The sequence below is a fragment of the Oscarella lobularis genome, chromosome 11 (assembly GCF_947507565.1).
Source record: "Oscarella lobularis chromosome 11, ooOscLobu1.1, whole genome shotgun sequence".
Classification (NCBI taxonomy): Eukaryota; Metazoa; Porifera; class Homoscleromorpha; order Homosclerophorida; family Oscarellidae; genus Oscarella; species Oscarella lobularis.
The window spans coordinates 2739626-2755309 of NC_089185.1; the positions used below are offsets into that span (position 1 = coordinate 2739626).

General features: G+C 47.9%; 3 protein-coding genes across 3 annotated transcripts; all 3 read left to right on the plus strand.

Annotated features, from left to right (window-relative positions):
• Window positions 1-2056: 2056 nt before the first annotated feature.
• Window positions 2057-4249, plus strand: LOC136192887 (uncharacterized). The gene is made up of 2 exons (XM_065981638.1): window positions 2057-2217; window positions 2270-4249. Exon 2 carries the CDS (start codon window positions 3072-3074, stop codon window positions 4095-4097), a length of 1026 nt encoding a protein of 341 aa, XP_065837710.1. The 5' UTR covers window positions 2057-2217; window positions 2270-3071; the 3' UTR covers window positions 4098-4249.
• Window positions 4250-6254: 2005 nt separating this feature from the next.
• On the plus strand, window positions 6255-11680 carry LOC136193205 (ATP-dependent translocase ABCB1-like). Its single transcript, XM_065982049.1, has 22 exons — window positions 6255-6523; window positions 6671-7113; window positions 7173-7344; window positions 7410-7534; window positions 7610-7726; window positions 7781-7835; window positions 7885-7998; window positions 8055-8171; window positions 8225-8350; window positions 8402-8605; window positions 8659-8829; window positions 8894-9055; window positions 9106-9145; window positions 9198-9277; window positions 9336-9542; window positions 9599-9862; window positions 9916-10361; window positions 10415-10571; window positions 10629-10826; window positions 10882-11088; window positions 11139-11285; window positions 11341-11680. The coding sequence occupies exons 1-22, from the start codon at window positions 6359-6361 to the stop codon at window positions 11542-11544; spliced, it is 3921 nt and encodes a 1306-aa protein (XP_065838121.1). The 5' UTR covers window positions 6255-6358; the 3' UTR covers window positions 11545-11680.
• A 2092-nt stretch (window positions 11681-13772) lies between these two features.
• On the plus strand, window positions 13773-15407 carry LOC136193209 (uncharacterized). The gene has a single exon (XM_065982055.1). It carries the CDS (start codon window positions 13783-13785, stop codon window positions 15079-15081), a length of 1299 nt encoding a protein of 432 aa, XP_065838127.1. The 5' UTR covers window positions 13773-13782; the 3' UTR covers window positions 15082-15407.
• Window positions 15408-15684: the final 277 nt, after the last annotated feature.

Below are 15684 nucleotides of genomic sequence, written 5' to 3' on the forward strand. Positions count from 1 at the left end.
TGATGCCTCAATGGTCTCTATTAATTAATCACACGATCTTCACGTTTAATTAAAAAGCAATCAGGACTGCCCGAATTATTGTTTAAATCCCTCCCCTGCCGGAATCAACAACGCATCACGTTAACGCGACAATTTTAGGTTATTTGGCTGGGAGAGACGGACAAGACGAATTCCCTCTCTCCTTGCCATCTTGACCCACGTACAGTCCAGCAAAGCAAAGATCGTTAGGCTCACTTTGATTGGTGTATTTCTCTACTGTCTAATGTAAACGTTTCCTGACCTATTTTTTTCTATATGCGCATGGAGACGTCTTTGTCTTTGCACATATCTCTCACTCTGTGAGAATAATTGATTAATTATTTAATTCAGGCAGTCCTTATTACCACGTGAAGAATGTCTACTATGTGTACAAATATTTCTATTTTTACAACAGCATTCCACATAACGGCACCGTACGAACTGATTTCGGTTTCAAATCTCAAAAGGCAATGCATGAAGTCGCGAACAGCCGCCTTTATCTCTGCTTTAGAGTGTTTATATTTCCAAACAGCAGCATCAACAACAACAAAAAAACAAAAGCAAAAAGAATAGCAGCAAAACACTGAAGTCTAAGGGCAGTCGGCGCATGATCCAACTAATTAAGTCTCTTTCGCAAGTCTCACTTCAATGAAGTCGATGATGAACTGCTCACTCTTGTCTTCGCGGTGAAGATCTAGAAAAACTCCCTTGGCTGGATTCAACGTTTTCGTAAATTGGTACGAGCCAATTCTATCCACGTCAGAGACGGTTTTTCCTATTCCAAATGCCTTAAGGTTACCGCCAAATTTTACTTGCACTGTATGCAGGGGAGAATACTTAAAGGGAGTGGTACCAAACGGAATATCGAGATTATGAACAAATAAATCTTCTAGACTGCGTCCTTCAGCTGCGTACATTATCTTCGAAGTGCGTTCATCTGAAAATGAATAACCTACGCCAGAGCTACCGTCAGACACGATGACGGAGAGATCCATGTCCTCTCGCACAGACACGGGATTTCGATGTGAAATCGTTGCTGTAACAACGTATCGAGCGGTTTCATTCAGAAAGTTTGGCTCCGCTAGTGTTACTCGTATCAACCGATTGTTTCTCCTCTTGCCAGCAGCAAAAGAAATTGACTCGCCGGCTGAAAGAGGCTCATGCAGGCGAGTTCTATTCCCATATCTCTTGTTTTTGACGTCATTGGGAGTTATCAGCATGTAGCTGATGTCAATGTCTTTCTCGCCGGGGGGACCTGGAGGTCCTTGAACTCCAACTCCGGGAGTACCTGGAGGACCTGGAGGTCCTGGAAGTCTATCGCCGGGGGGGCCTGGAGGTCCTGTAAGTGCATCTCCTGGAGGCCCTGGAGGCCCTGGGGGTCCATCTCGTCCGTCTCTGCCATCTCGACCTGGCTGTGCGGCACAGCAGGGATCATTCGGTGGCATTGGGTAGGGTGGCGGTGTTTGACCAGACACGGCCCCCAGGACTGCCAAGCATCCTAGAACAGTTGCGCAAACGTGATAATTCATTGGGTCCCCAGCCGAGTGATTTTCGAAACGGATTCAAGTAGTAGCTCTTATACGCGTATAGATGCACGTGGGAGTGCAGCAGGAAGTCAATAACATCCGAGTGACGTAGTTATCGCTAGCTTCCTTGTGGTTTGAATTTCCTGCCGCTTATTCTTCGGATCATTAATTGATTCATTATGCAAAACGAACGCTCGAAGACAAGCAGTCCATTGTTCACGTAACATTCTATTTATAGAGTAGATTTATTACGCCAATTCAAGAGTGTCCTGTTAGTGAAATTGAGACAGTCAATCAATGAACGAGCCCAATCGTTGTTGTGAAGAAAACGTCAAATTCGGCTATATATAGGTCCGGAGGCTGCGTGGGCGTTTCTTACAACTGAGGTTAGGAAGCCACCAGAAATCTGGTTCAAGCCACAGTGTCTGCATTGTACCTAGCCTCGTCTCAGACCCTTTCTCGCTTTCCCGTCTGTCAAGCTTCGAGCAGTGAGAGGTCAGGAGCCAGTCGAGACTCTGGTCTCTCGCCCGTAGCGTGCGTTAGTTATCGCATTCGGCCTGATTCGGTGATTCCGCGGGACTGAGCAGCCGAAAGAGACCAGCGAGAGCGGGTGAGGGAGGCTACAGACCGAGGCTACCACCAGTACAGACGACCAATCTACTACACGATCAAGGTAACGTTAGAACTCGTGTCACAACTTGATGACTGCAGTCTGCGCCTCCAAGTCGACTCGGCAGCGCCAGGAGCAAGCTATATTTGCGTTGAGAGATAATGAAACGGCACTACGGCTGCAATTTGTAAGATGCTTCGATCATGAGGCTCCCTGTCAGAGAAAATTACAGTCGAACTAGCCTTGTGCCTATATGCCGGACCTTCAGCTACTAGGTAGTAGGTTCGCGAGGCATGCAGGTCCGTCAGGCTCTTTCTGGATGGACCACGCCTTTGGCACCTTGTGTTGTGATACTGCCATCTCACGGACAGTGAGTGTCGTTGGGAGTCTTTGCCCAGTGTATTCTGATTGACGACGTTTGCTGAGAGATGTTGTTGGGTCCGAATGATGTTTTACGGGGCCTAACTGCGGCTGTCGGTGCGCGAATCTACGCAGCCGGACCCGTCTTCTACTAACTACCGTCTTCTACGGGGCTAAATTGAAAACCTGAGACTCAGCCAAATAGCGCTTAACGTTGTGGTTATCCACGTAGGAAACGCCCACACAGTGTGACGTCTGCCTTGACTCCTAGTTCAAGTAGTAGTAGTGAGTTAGTAGATACCTAGTGAGTAGATACCCGATTTAGACGTTTTCCTGAGGGTGATTTGGCCCGCTTATTTCAAACTTTAGATCGACGTTTCCTTCCTGTTTCCATTCTGACTATTTACCTCTCACACTCGTCATTCTATATAGGTAGATTTTTACGTCAGCAATGAACAATAGACTGCTTGTCTTCGAGGATTCTAAGGTTTGCATAATGTTCAGAAAGATAAGCGGCAGGATGTGCATACCACAAGGAAGCTAACTACACGGCTCGGATGTTATTGACTTCCTGCCACACTCCTACCTACACGTATCTATCTATACACGTACGTATAAGAGTTACTACTCGATTTAGTTTCACACAAATCACTCCGCTGGAACCAATGAGTCGTCGTCACGTTTGCGCGACAGTTCTAGGTTGCTTGGCCCTTCTAACGGCTGTTTTTGGTCAAATACCACATATCCCACCAATCCACCCAGAGAATGTTCCCTGCTGTGCCGCACTGCCTGGTCGAAATGGAAGAAAAGGACGAGATGGACCTCCAGGGTCTCCAGGTCTCCCCGCAGTTCAAGGTCCTCCCGGTTCTCTCGCAAATGGACTACCAGGACCTCCAGGTCCCCCCGGAGAGGGACTTCCAGGACCTCCAGGTTCCCCCGGAGCTGAACTCTCGGGACCTCGAGGTTCCCCCGGTTATAACGACGTCTACATGCTGATAACTCCTGATGACGTCAGGAACAAGAGATATGGCAATAGAATTCGCGTGTATGAGCCCCTTTCAGCTGGTACGTCAATTTCTTTTGATGCAGGCAACACGACCTACAATCGATTGATAAGAGTGACCTTAGCGGAGCCTAACGTTCTGAGTAACACCGATCGATACGTTTTTTCGGCAACGATTTCCCATCGAAATCCCGTGTCTGTGGAGGCAGACATGGATCTCATTATCACCGTGTCTGACGGTCACCATGCTGTAGGTTATGTAATTTCAGATCAGGCGAATTCGCCGATTATAATGTTTGCAGCTGAAGGACCAAGTCGTCAGGTTTTTGTTCATTCTCTCTCTGAGCATACCGTTGCCTTTCAGTATTCTCCCCTACATCCAGTGCAAGTAAACTTTGGCGGTAACCTCAAGGCATTTGGAGTAGGACAAACTGTCTCTGATGTAAATAGAGTTGCTACCTATCAATATTCTAAGACGTTGAAACCAGCCGAGGGAGTTTACTTAGATCTTCACCGCGAACACAAGCCTGAGCGGTACATCATCGACTTCATTGAAGTGACACTTGAGAAAGTGACTTAGCGAGATCATGCGCCGACTAGCCTCAGACTTCGTTGTTGTCGTTTTTCATTTTTTTGCCCTTGCCTTTTCTATTGTTGTTGTTGTTGTTGTTGTCGTCGTCGTTATTGTCTGCTACTGCCGCTGCTGCCTGGAAATATAGAGACGACCATTAATTGCCTTTGAGAAAATCAGCATGAGTAAAAAAGGGCAAGATCCATACTTTCGTAGATTGCAAGTAAAATATTCTAAGATTGATGACGCAATGGCACCATTGATCATACTCGTCTTTGCTCTGTAATATTCTTTGTGATCCGTAAAGGATAATTAATTAATTATTTAATTCCGACAGTCCTGATTGCACGTGGAAGAATGGCATTGCGGCGTCGATCTACGAATATTTCTATTATTGCAACAGCATTCCACATAATGAATGACACCGTACGATTGTCCGCTTCCAGGACTTTTTGAACAGATTTCTGTTACAGAATCCCAAAAGGCAACGAAGTCGCGAACAGCTGTCTTTATAGAGTGTTTATATTTCCAAACAGCAGCATCAACAGTCATAATAAAGAAAACAAAAGCAAAAAAATAACAACAACAACAACAACAAAGCAGTAAAACACTAAGTCTGAGGGCAGTCGGCGCATGATCCCACTAAGTCTCTCTCTCAAGTCGCACTTCAATGAATTCGATGTTAAACTGCTCAAGCTCGTCTTCGCGGTGAAGATCTAGATAAACTCCCTTGGCTGGATTCAACGTTTTCGAAAATTGATGCGTGCCAATTCTATTCACGTCAGAGACGGTTTTTCCTATTCCAAATGCCTTAAGATTGCCGCCAAATTTTACTTGCACTGTATGCAGGGGAGAATACTTAAAGGGAGTGACACCAGATGGAATGAGATAATGAGCAAAAATCTCTCCTTGACTTTTTCCTTCAGCCGCGTACATTATCTTCGAATTGCCCTGTTCTGAAAATGAATAACCTACGCCAGAGCTACCGTCAGACACGACGACGTTGAGATCCATGTCCGTATGCACAGACACGGGATTTCGATGAGAAATCGTTGCTGTAACAACGTATCGAGCGGTTTTATTCAGAACGTTTGGCTCCGCTAAGGTTACTCGTATCAACCGATTGTTTCTCCTCTTGCCTGCAGCAAACGAAATTGACTCGCCGGCTGAAAGAGGCTCATACAAGCGAGTTCTATTGCCATATCTCTTGTTTCTGACGTCGTTGGGAGTTATTAGCATGTAACTGATGTCACCGTCTTTCTCGCCGGGGGGACCTGGCGGTCCTCGAACTCCAATTCCGGGAGAACCTGGAGGACCTGCAGGTCCTGGAAGTCTATCGCCGGGGGGACCTGGAGGTCCTGTAAGTGCATCTCCTGGAGGTCCTGGAGGCCCTGGAGGTCCATCTCGTCCGTCTCTGCCATCTCGACCTGGCAGTGCAGCACAGCAGGGATTATTCTGTGGCATTGGCATTGGGTGGAATGGCGGTGTTTGACCAGACACGGCCGCTAGGATTGCCAAGCAACCTAGAACTGTTGGGCAAACGTGATAATTCATCGCGTTCAGCGGAGTGATTTACGAAACGAATTGCAAGTAGTAGCTCTTATAGATGCATGGGAGTGCAGCAGGAAGTCAATAACATCCGAGTGGCGTAGTTGTCGTTAGCTTCCTTGTGGTTTGAATTTCCTGTCGCTTATATCCTTCTGATCATTATGCAAAACGAACCTTCGAATGCTCGAAGACAAGCAGTCCATTGTTCACTGCTTACGTAAAATTCTATTTATAGACAGAAGATTTATTTCGCCAATACATGAGTGTCCTGTTAGTGAAATTGAGACAGGCAAGAGAAGTCAATAAATGAACGAGCCGTCAAATTCCGATCGAACTGCATGTGTAGGCGTTTCTACTCCTTCTCGTGGATTGAAGCCACCAGAAATCTGGTCCAAGCTACAGCTCCCACGTCTACAGTGTCTGGTAACGATCATACAGTAAAGCAACTTATTATAGAGAGAGGCAGACAAGACGGACGCCAAGCAAAGCCCAGAGCTCACGAGAGCAGTTCACTAATCTTCGCTGAGATTTCCTGACCAGAGCTAACACTGCTGCCAGGGACTAACTGAGCTAAAAACTAACAGGAGAACACAGCGCACGCTAGACGTCAATAAACGGAGTCTTGTGACTCGATCTTGCGAAACTACACTCGCGGCTTGCTCGCTAATCGGCCCGTCCGACAGTCTCCGAGCTTCCCGACCTATCCGCCAAAGTCTCTAAGAATGTCGCTTCGAAAAGACAAGCTCGACGACGCCTACAGATCGTACGACGACGCGCTGAACGCCTCAGGCGGCGACAGCACTGCAACCGAACGGCCCGAAACGCGAAAGAAGTCGAAAAAAGACCAAGCAGGAGAACAAGAGCGAAAAGTCTCCCTTTTTCAACTGGTACGCGATCACTCGATCCGTAGTAGAGCTCACATAGTGATACTGAAACTCCAATCCCACGATCACATGACGATGAGTGATCGATGACTCGGCCTCAATTTATCACAAATTAATTAATGAATCAATAACGTTAATTAGTTATTTTAGTTCCGCTACGCCGACGGCGTCGACATTCTCCTCATCCTCGTCGGCATCGTCGCAGCCGTGGCAACGGGAATGGCCCTTCCCGGCATCTCGCTCGTCTTCGGCGATCTCTTGGACGGCTTCGTCTGCTTTGCGAGCGTCGACAACGCGACGATCGCCGCGGCAAACACGTCGTCGTGCCTCGCAAATCGCGTCAACACGTCGTGCGACGGCGACCTTCTCGATCCGACCCTATTCGAAGATCGACTCGCGACGGTCGCACTGCGCTTCGCCATAATCGGCTTCGGCGCGTTCGTCGCCGCGTACGTGTACGTGACGACGCTGCTCGTCGCCGCCGAGCGTCAGACGCGTCGCATGCGCGAGGCTCTATTTCGATCGATCATGCGACAGGAGATGGCCTGGTTTCAGACGAACGATTCCGGACAGCTCGCCACGCGATTGACCGAGTAATTCGTTATGTATGTATATCCGTCACGAGACGTTATTTATACTTTTCTCCTTTTAGTGATCTCGATAAGGTCAGTCGGGGCATTGGGGATAAGATTGGAATTTTTTTCATGTGGGCGACTGTGTTCGTCGGCGGACTCGCCGTCGGTTTTATATCCGAATGGCGTCTGTCGCTCTTCATCTTGGGACTGAGTCCCATACTCGCCATCGTGGGATTAGTCGAATCGAAAGTACGTGACGTCCCATAGACACGATATGTGTGAGAAGAGAAAAAAAAACAACAATGCTCTTTCAGCTCGTCGCCTCGTTCACAAGCAAGGAGCAGGAAGCGTACGCGACGGCGGGAAGCATAGCCGAAGAGGTCATATCGTGCATTCGAACGGTCGTCGCGTTCAGCGGTGAAGACAAGGAGGCGGAAAGGTGATTTAATTAATTGAATGTTCGTTCGTGGAAATTTTTAACGGTGGGAATACTTTGGGCTTCATCGTTTTCTAGATATCAAACCGAAATTGAAAAAGCTCGTCGTTTGGGAAACAAGAAAGCGTTCAGTCACGGACTTGCCATGTGTCTGATGAACGTTGTGCTCCTTGGGTCTGTTGGCTTCGCGTTTTGGTGCGTCACTGGGGGGAGGGAGATGGGTTCTTGTTACCGGGACGCTGTTTGTAGGTTTGCCGGATTTCTCGTCTATGAAGAATTGAGCACGGGAGGCGACGTTCTTGCGGTGAGCGAATTTTTAATTAATTAATTAATTAATTAATTAATTAATCTAGGCGATCTTTGCCGTGTTGTTTGGAGCTTTTGCTCTCGGCTACGCTGGCCCCAGCTGGGAAGCCATCAGTACGGCTCGCGGTGCCGCCGTTCGTCTGTTTGAAATCGAAGACAGGGTGATCGAGTGTCCTTCAATCAATGATGAAGAAAAATCCTCATGTTTTCTGTTTAGCAATCGGCTATTGATCCTCTTTCCGACGAAGGCGAGAAGCCGAGCGAGGAGACGTTGAAGGGAACTATCGAATTCCGAAACGTCGATTTTTCGTATCCCGCTCGACCGGACGTCAAAGTAAAGCGTTCGAGCGTCACACCGGGAAAACGCCATCTGATTATCTTGTTTAGGTTCTTCGCGATATTAATTTGACTGTCGACGGTGGACGCACCATGGCCCTTGTGGGTCCAAGTGGCTCTGGAAAGAGTACACTTGTTCAACTCGTTCAGAGATTCTTTGATCCGTCGAGCGGCAAGGTACATACGTACGATTTTTAAATAAAATTAATTATTAATTAGTTATCGTAGATATTTCTTGATGGTCACGACGTCAGCCAGTTGAACGTTCGCTGGCTCCGACAGCACATAGGCGTCGTGAGTCAGGAGCCCGTTCTGTTTGCGACGACGATCGCCGAGAACATACGCTACGGTCGCGACGACGTCACCGACGCGGAAATTCGCGCGGCAGCCGTCGAGGCGAATGCGCACGATTTCATCTCGACATTACCTGAAGTAGGTCATCATGTCTCAATAAAAAAATAAGCAGATGTTTACTCTCTCTATAGGGATACGATACGTTGGTCGGGGAGAGTGGAGCCCAGTTATCTGGCGGTCAGAAACAACGCGTCGCCATCGCTCGAGCACTCGTCCGAAATCCCAAAGTACTTCTCCTCGACGAAGCGACGTCGGCGTTGGACACTCAGAGCGAGAAATCGGTACAGGACGCTCTCGATAAGGTACAGTTTCCCTTGGGCTCTTTTGTTGATAGATACCCCGTCCGGTCTTTTGTTTTTTTTTAAGGCTCGAGAGGGTCGAACGACGGTCGTGATTGCTCATCGGCTGTCGACTGTGAGAAACGCCGACTGCATCACGGCTATCGTTTCGGGACGAATTGTCGAGCAAGGAAGTCACGACGAGTTGATGAAGCGAGGCGATATCTATCACGATCTAGTTATGAATCAGGTACTGTACGTACGAGGGATAATCAGGTAAATTACTATATTGATTATCAGTGCGTCGACGACGGATCGGAGAAGGCTGAAACTCGAAAAGGCACTTGGCATTGGATTCGACATAGTTTCGATTATTGAACAAAATTTTCTAGACGCCGGTGCGTCGGCACGATTGGCGCGTCAGTTGTCCTTGCATCGTCGTACGTCCGCTCGTCGTCAACTTTCAAAAACAGTACGAGAATTTTTTCGAGTGTGAACAAGTCAGAGAAATGGTTATCTCTCTAACATAGGACAGCAGAAAAAGCGACGGGAAAGATAGCACAGAAGCAGAGATCGAAGATACCGAAGACGTGGAAGACGCTCCGCCGCCGTCGCTCATTCGCATCGCCAAACTGAGCGCACCCGAATGGTTTTCCCTTCTTATGGGCACCGTCGGCGCGGCGGGAGCCGGCGTCACCGCGCCGGCGTTTTCACTAATATTCGCTCGAATTTTGAGAGTAGGCCAAAATATCGCGAAGCGAACGTACGTTCGACATTTTCGATTTGCGTCTAGATTTTCGGTCAAGATTGCGAAAAGATGCGAGACGACGTCGCCGTCTGGGCGCCCGTCTTCGTCTACATCGCTCTCGGCTCGGGTCTATTCGAATTCCTCAAGGCCTACTTCTACGGTCACGCCGGCGAAGCGCTGACGACGCGTCTACGCGCTCTCATGTTTCGCGCGACCCTTCGACAAGAGATCGGCTATTTCGACGAGAAGCGCCACTCGACGGGCGTTCTCTCGACTCGACTCGCACGCGACGCGGCCGAAGTCAAAGCCGTGAGTGTCAGAAAGTTTTTTTAAAAAATATGACGTCAGAATTTTTTTCCTAGGGTTTTGGGACTCGCATTGGGACTATCGTCTACATGATATCCGCTCTCCTCTCCGGTCTCATCATCGCTTTCGTATACAATTGGGAAATGACGCTCGTCACGCTCGCCGTCATACCGTTTCTCATCCTCGCCGGTCTCCTCCAGACGAAAGCCCTCGCCGGTCATTCGTCAGCGAACGCGTCTCAGATGGAGAACGCCGGTCAACTGGTCGTCGAGAGCATCGACAATATTCAAACCGTCGCTCAGCTGACGCGAGAGGAGGTCTTCATTCGAAAGTATCACGACTGTCTCGAGCCGTCCTACCGATCGGCGTTGTGCCGGGCGCACGTTCAAGGTCTCGCCTACGCCTTCTCGCAGGGCGTTCAGTATTTCGCCTACGCGGCGGCGTTTCGGTTCGGCGCGTGGCAAGTTGCTCGCCAACATTACGACTATGAAGCTGTCTTCATGTAATGAAGGGAAAGTATCTACTAATGTTTAATCTCTATGTGTTGACGTGCAGAGTGTTTGGTGCGATTATTTTTGGGGCTTTTTCGGTTGGAGAAGCGATGTCGTTGGCGCCGGACTACTCCAAGTCGCGCGTGGCGACGAAGCGAGTTTTTCGAACGATCGACGCCGTCCCGTCGATTGACAGTTTTTCATCTGAAGGAGAAAAGCCTGTATGTACAGTTATTAGTGTACACTGAACGGAATAGATTGAGAATCCTTTTATTTAGGACGACTTCAGTGGTCGTATTCGATTTGAAAACGTCAATTTTCGCTATCCTTCTCGACCCGACGCACCGGTGCTGGAAGACTTGAGTTTGACGGTGAAACCCGGCGAGACCGTCGCACTCGTCGGCGCGAGCGGATCCGGCAAAAGCACGTGCATTCAACTCCTCGAGAGATTCTACGATCCAAAAAAAGGAGTCGTGGTATTTAGACAAAGAATTATTTTTACTCTATGAAAATATATATATTGTTCTATAGTTTGCTGATGATAAAGATATTCGCGAGTGGAATCTGAAGCTGTTTCGTCGCCAATTGGGTCTCGTCAGTCAGGAGCCCGTTCTCTTCGATCGAAGCATTCGCGACAACATCGCGTATGGGGACAATTTTCGCGACGTCTCCGAGGAGGAGATCGAGGCGGCGGCGAAAGACGCAAACATTCACAGATTTATTCGAAGCTTGCCGAATGTAAGGCGAGCCTGGGGGCAATAGAAATAATATATACTGTTTTTACCCAGGGATACGATACGGGGGCCGGTGACAAGGGAACCCAATTGTCCGGCGGTCAAAAACAGAGAATAGCCATCGCGCGAGCTCTCGTGAGAAATCCGAAGGTTCTTCTGCTCGACGAAGCGACGTCGGCTCTCGACACGGAAAGCGAAAGGGTATCAAAAAATATTAGATATACCAATGTAATGATTTTGACGCTCTTTTCTTCAGATCGTTCAAGAGGCTCTGGATCGTGCGCGAGAAGGCCGTACGAGCATCGTGATCGCTCATCGCCTGTCGACTATTCAAGGAGCGAATAGAATTTTTGTAATTGAAAAGGGTCGCGTCGTGGAAGAGGGAGTGCACGGCGATCTGATGCAGAAGAAGGGCGTCTATTACAAGCTTAACGAGGCGCAGATTCACAACGTCGCCTAGGAAAAGTTATTTCTTGAATATTGCTGTATAGTATAGGAAGCTCGAATGTATAACTTGTCGCCAATAAGATTTGTTTCCAAGCCAGATGGAGATAAGTAGCAAGTCAGAATTATGATTCTAATCTTTTTCAACATGATACAGTTTCTGTGCTGTTATTGACCTCAAACGCTATGATCTCATCTTACCTAATACCTGTATAGGATTGCAAAGCTTCGTTGACTTTCTACAAATCGCTGCATCGTGAGAAGATAATTCAAGATGGTTGAGGAAGACAATCGCGTTTTTAGGAATGTACCGCTAACTGCTTCTAATTAATATGACGATTAATTCTTCAATTTAGTGTCTAAGAGAGCAGTGGCTAGAACCCAAAAGATGACTCGTCAAAGTGGCGTTGTCACAAACTTTTTTTTGAAGACTCTCACACACACACAACAGTGGCACATACGTCAAATGGCAAACAAGATGTTCAAGACAAAAGTTTCTTTACCGCAAGAGTCCCAATAATGAAAGCACCTTTTACGGCTGTTGCTTGAAAAGAAATTCTTTCTCCATATATGCATAAATTGACGAAATGCTCGCAATTATTTTCTAGGAGTTCGTAGTCGGGATACTGTTCGGATTGGTTCAGATACGCCCAGGCCCTTCTTGTCGTGGGTACGGGTAGCGTGACGTGTCGTAAGGAACAATCGAAATTCGTCTGCCTAAACGGAACTCCTCGATCGTTTGCTTAACGATTCTTGCTGTCTCAGAAGACTTCAAATGGCCCGGGGAAGTAAAATGGATTACGTCGTCATTACCAACGTAGATTCAGTGGTGCGTTCCGGCGCCAACGCCGTCCAAAGGAACAGTAAGATGATCTCCAATTTGGAGCCGCTTGGCCATGTCTGTGTTACTCGTTCTCGTTGAGAGCTGGGTCCGTTGAGAGAGCGGTTGAGTGAGGTGGGTACTGTTTAGCGCACTAGGCCTACCGCCACAGTCATTCTTTCACAAATCAAAGCGGGCCCTTCAAAGCACGGTTCCGGACAGTTTGGCAGCTACTGCAATCGACGCGTCGTGAAGTCGCCACGCTCGATTAGATCGGCTAAACGCTTTACAGTACAAACGAAAAAGAGTTGATGATCATGACCTGAGCAATGTATCATCAGTTCATATCCAACATTTCCATCTATAGGGAAATCTAATTCCGAATCGATACGTTAACGGGTACCTGTGTTTCAAGACGGCGTCGACGTCAGACGGCACGGACATCATTTTGCCGAGAAAGGCTTTTCGTCTAACGGGAAAAATCCATTTCGTAGGAACGGCTTCCCAGTGTCTATAGCGTGTCAGAAAGATTCCATCACTCTTGAATCCAGAAATGAGTATAGGCTCTGAAGTTCGTTCAGAGTCACTATTACCACTGCTGGGAGCGATGTAATCAGAATAGCGAAACATATCAATACTGGCGCTTTGATACGTCGCTGCTCCACCATTGAGAGTAATCCCCAATTCTTTAGCATCACCTTTGAGAAAATGAAATTATTTTAACCACGTAATTATTAATTGGTTTTAGCTTGCTTTTGAGCTTTCTAACTCTATTGATGTCTTTTAGAATATATCCTATGTCGGCGTCGTGGTCCCACGGAATCAGATCTCCGTCACGAGTAGCAGCCAATAGGGTTCCAAAGTCAAGCCAATACGTAATATTTGCCTTATCGAATAGGTCTGTCGTTTTTACTAGGACGTAACGCAAAGCGGTTAGTTTTTCTTTATCTGTAATGCAGTCGTCGTTGTAGCCTCCTGAGAGCTGAGGAAGGACGAAGAAGTGAAGGGGGCCAATGAAAAAAAGCGTAGTGCAGAGGCTAATTATAGCCAAGCGCCTCCTAAATAAGTAGCAGAGATTATATAAGAGGCGTTTATTTATTATTGGTGATATTAGTATTGGTACAGGTCCGTCAATCCCAAAATCGATTCTAAGGGGCCCTCTCTATCTCCAAATAACGCTCTTAGGAGCACGTGCGCCTGGTGTGTCTGCTCTTCGTTTTCCCGGATAAGCTACACTATGTATTGAAAACGATTGACGTCACTAGACATGGGCAGAGCCTCGTGAGCGGAAGCTTTGCACGTGATACCTGACTTGGTTTAGAACTCTCCTGAAATCTTAATTAATTCAATTAATTAATTTACATGTTCAGCCGTAGGTGGAGACCCCCTTGTCTAATCAGAAATGCAAAACTGCGGAACAGTCAACCTTCGCCGATGGAGACGAACAGGGTTCAACTGGCATCCCCACCCTTCAAAGTTCTGATTCACAACGGCGAATTGGCTCAGATTCGACAATGGGTCCTTCGTCATCAAGACGTCGAAACAGGCGGCGATCTCTTCGGCTTGTGGGCAACGGAAAACACGGCCGTCGTTCAATTCGTTCTGGGACCGGGACGAGGAAGCGGACGAACAAGTGTCTCATTTTTTCAGAGCCCTGGCTATCTCAAGAACGCCGGCACCATGCTGACAGAGACGCACGGCCTCTGTCACATCGGCGAATGGCATTCTCATCACCGAATCGGTCTTGCGGAGCCCAGTGAGGGGGATCAGAACACGGTCTCGAGCAACATGCCTCAATATGGTTGGAAACGATTTATCGTTTTCATTGCCAATATTCCTCGGGCTACGACGGATGTCGCTGGTTTGGGATGCTTTCTTTTCGCTGTTCGCGACAGGTGGGAATATATAACGATGCAGCGGGGACGTTTTGAAGTGATTCCGGATCAGAGCCCGTTTCGCTTCTTTCTCGCGTTTTCCTCTCACTTCAGAGAAGTCATCTGCACAGATGCCGAATCGATGGACAATCTAGTGAACGTAGATGTTCGACGAGAAGCTGATTCGGCGAGAGGGGAATCTTTCTTTCTTTGCCCACTTCTTCCCAAGACGCATGCGCGTGAAAGCGTTCCTTTGCTCGCTTTGCCTGACGTGACCTCTAAAGAAGCGATCTATGCTGTCCGACGGAGACAAGCTGACGTTTCGTCAGATTTTCCCGCTTCGGGCACGAAGTCAGCTGCCGTGGAACAAGCTAGAAACGCGCGAAGTCGTCCTTCCGCTGACGCGTCTTCAAGTGCGACTCTAAAAGCCGTTAGTGCCCCTGTCAAGGCTCGGGAAAACAGTGAAGTCGGGTTTCTGACCGAAATGCTAGACCAGACAAAATTTAGCAATGCTCGCTTATGGAAAAGCTCGCTCTGGAGTTGCATTCCTGATGCACATCACCAGTTCTTTCAAAAGCTTGCAGAGCGACTAGGTGGCGTCATGGCCAAAGAGCCGCACGCTGTCATTATTTTGTTTGTGCATCGTCTTCCCGTTGTATCTTCAGACGAGTACATCGAAGCGGCTTGTCGCCTGGACTACAGACGCGGCTCATCGTCACTCACGTTGGGAACTATGGGTATGGCCGTTATTGTCGTTGCTCCCCCCTCTATTACGTTGGAGGAGTTGCATGTTCAAGTTGTGTCTGCTATTGATTTTGCTTTCTCTCAGAAACGAAGAGAGTTCTTTTCCCCTGCATGAGTGTCTGCTGCTCTACTGATTTGATTTGTTAGGCGACTCCTAGTCGCTTGTCATGTCATGTCAATGGAAAATCTAATTTTCTCTGATGGATTAGTGATCTCGTTATCCAGGAGTCTCTCGCGCATTTTCCCGATTCCCTCCTCCAGGCGTCAGTGTCAGGCGCACAAAGCATTCACGATGTGGTCGTCTTACCAGCGTCAGAGGCTTGCTACAGAAAAAACCGTATTGAGCGAGCACTTCCCGGACGCCGTTTGGCACAATCCAACGACTAGAGGCCAAACAAAGGTTGATCTGCCTGTGAGAGCAAATAACGGGGCGTATTACCAGCTAAGAATATACGTACCTGAAGATTTTCCCAACTCCTGTCCAGAAATGGTTCTTCTGCGCTCATACAGGGGATACAAGCTGAGAGACGGATCGCCTCTTCCAACAGGAAGTTACACTCACCATACAATTGGAAAAAGAGACGGCTATATACGACTGTGCCACTACTATCCTAGCAGTTGGGATAGTCGAAATACATTGTATCTCGTCTTCATGAAAGGTAGAATTTGGATCGAAGCGTTTGAGTGCCATCATAGGACTGGGAAACCTTTGGATCAT

Coding starts and splice junctions, on each gene's coding strand:
- LOC136192887 (XM_065981638.1), top strand. CDS start 3,072: ATGTTATTGACTTCCTGCCACACTCCTACCTACACGTATCTATCTATA.
- LOC136193205 (XM_065982049.1), top strand. CDS start 6,359: ATGTCGCTTCGAAAAGACAAGCTCGACGACGCCTACAGATCGTACGAC. Junction 7,999..8,054: donor TGTTTGAAATCGAAGACAGG/GTGATCGAGTGT, acceptor TTTTCTGTTTAG/CAATCGGCTATTGATCCTCT. Junction 8,606..8,658: donor TCATCTCGACATTACCTGAA/GTAGGTCATCAT, acceptor CTCTCTCTATAG/GGATACGATACGTTGGTCGG.
- LOC136193209 (XM_065982055.1), top strand. CDS start 13,783: ATGGAGACGAACAGGGTTCAACTGGCATCCCCACCCTTCAAAGTTCTG.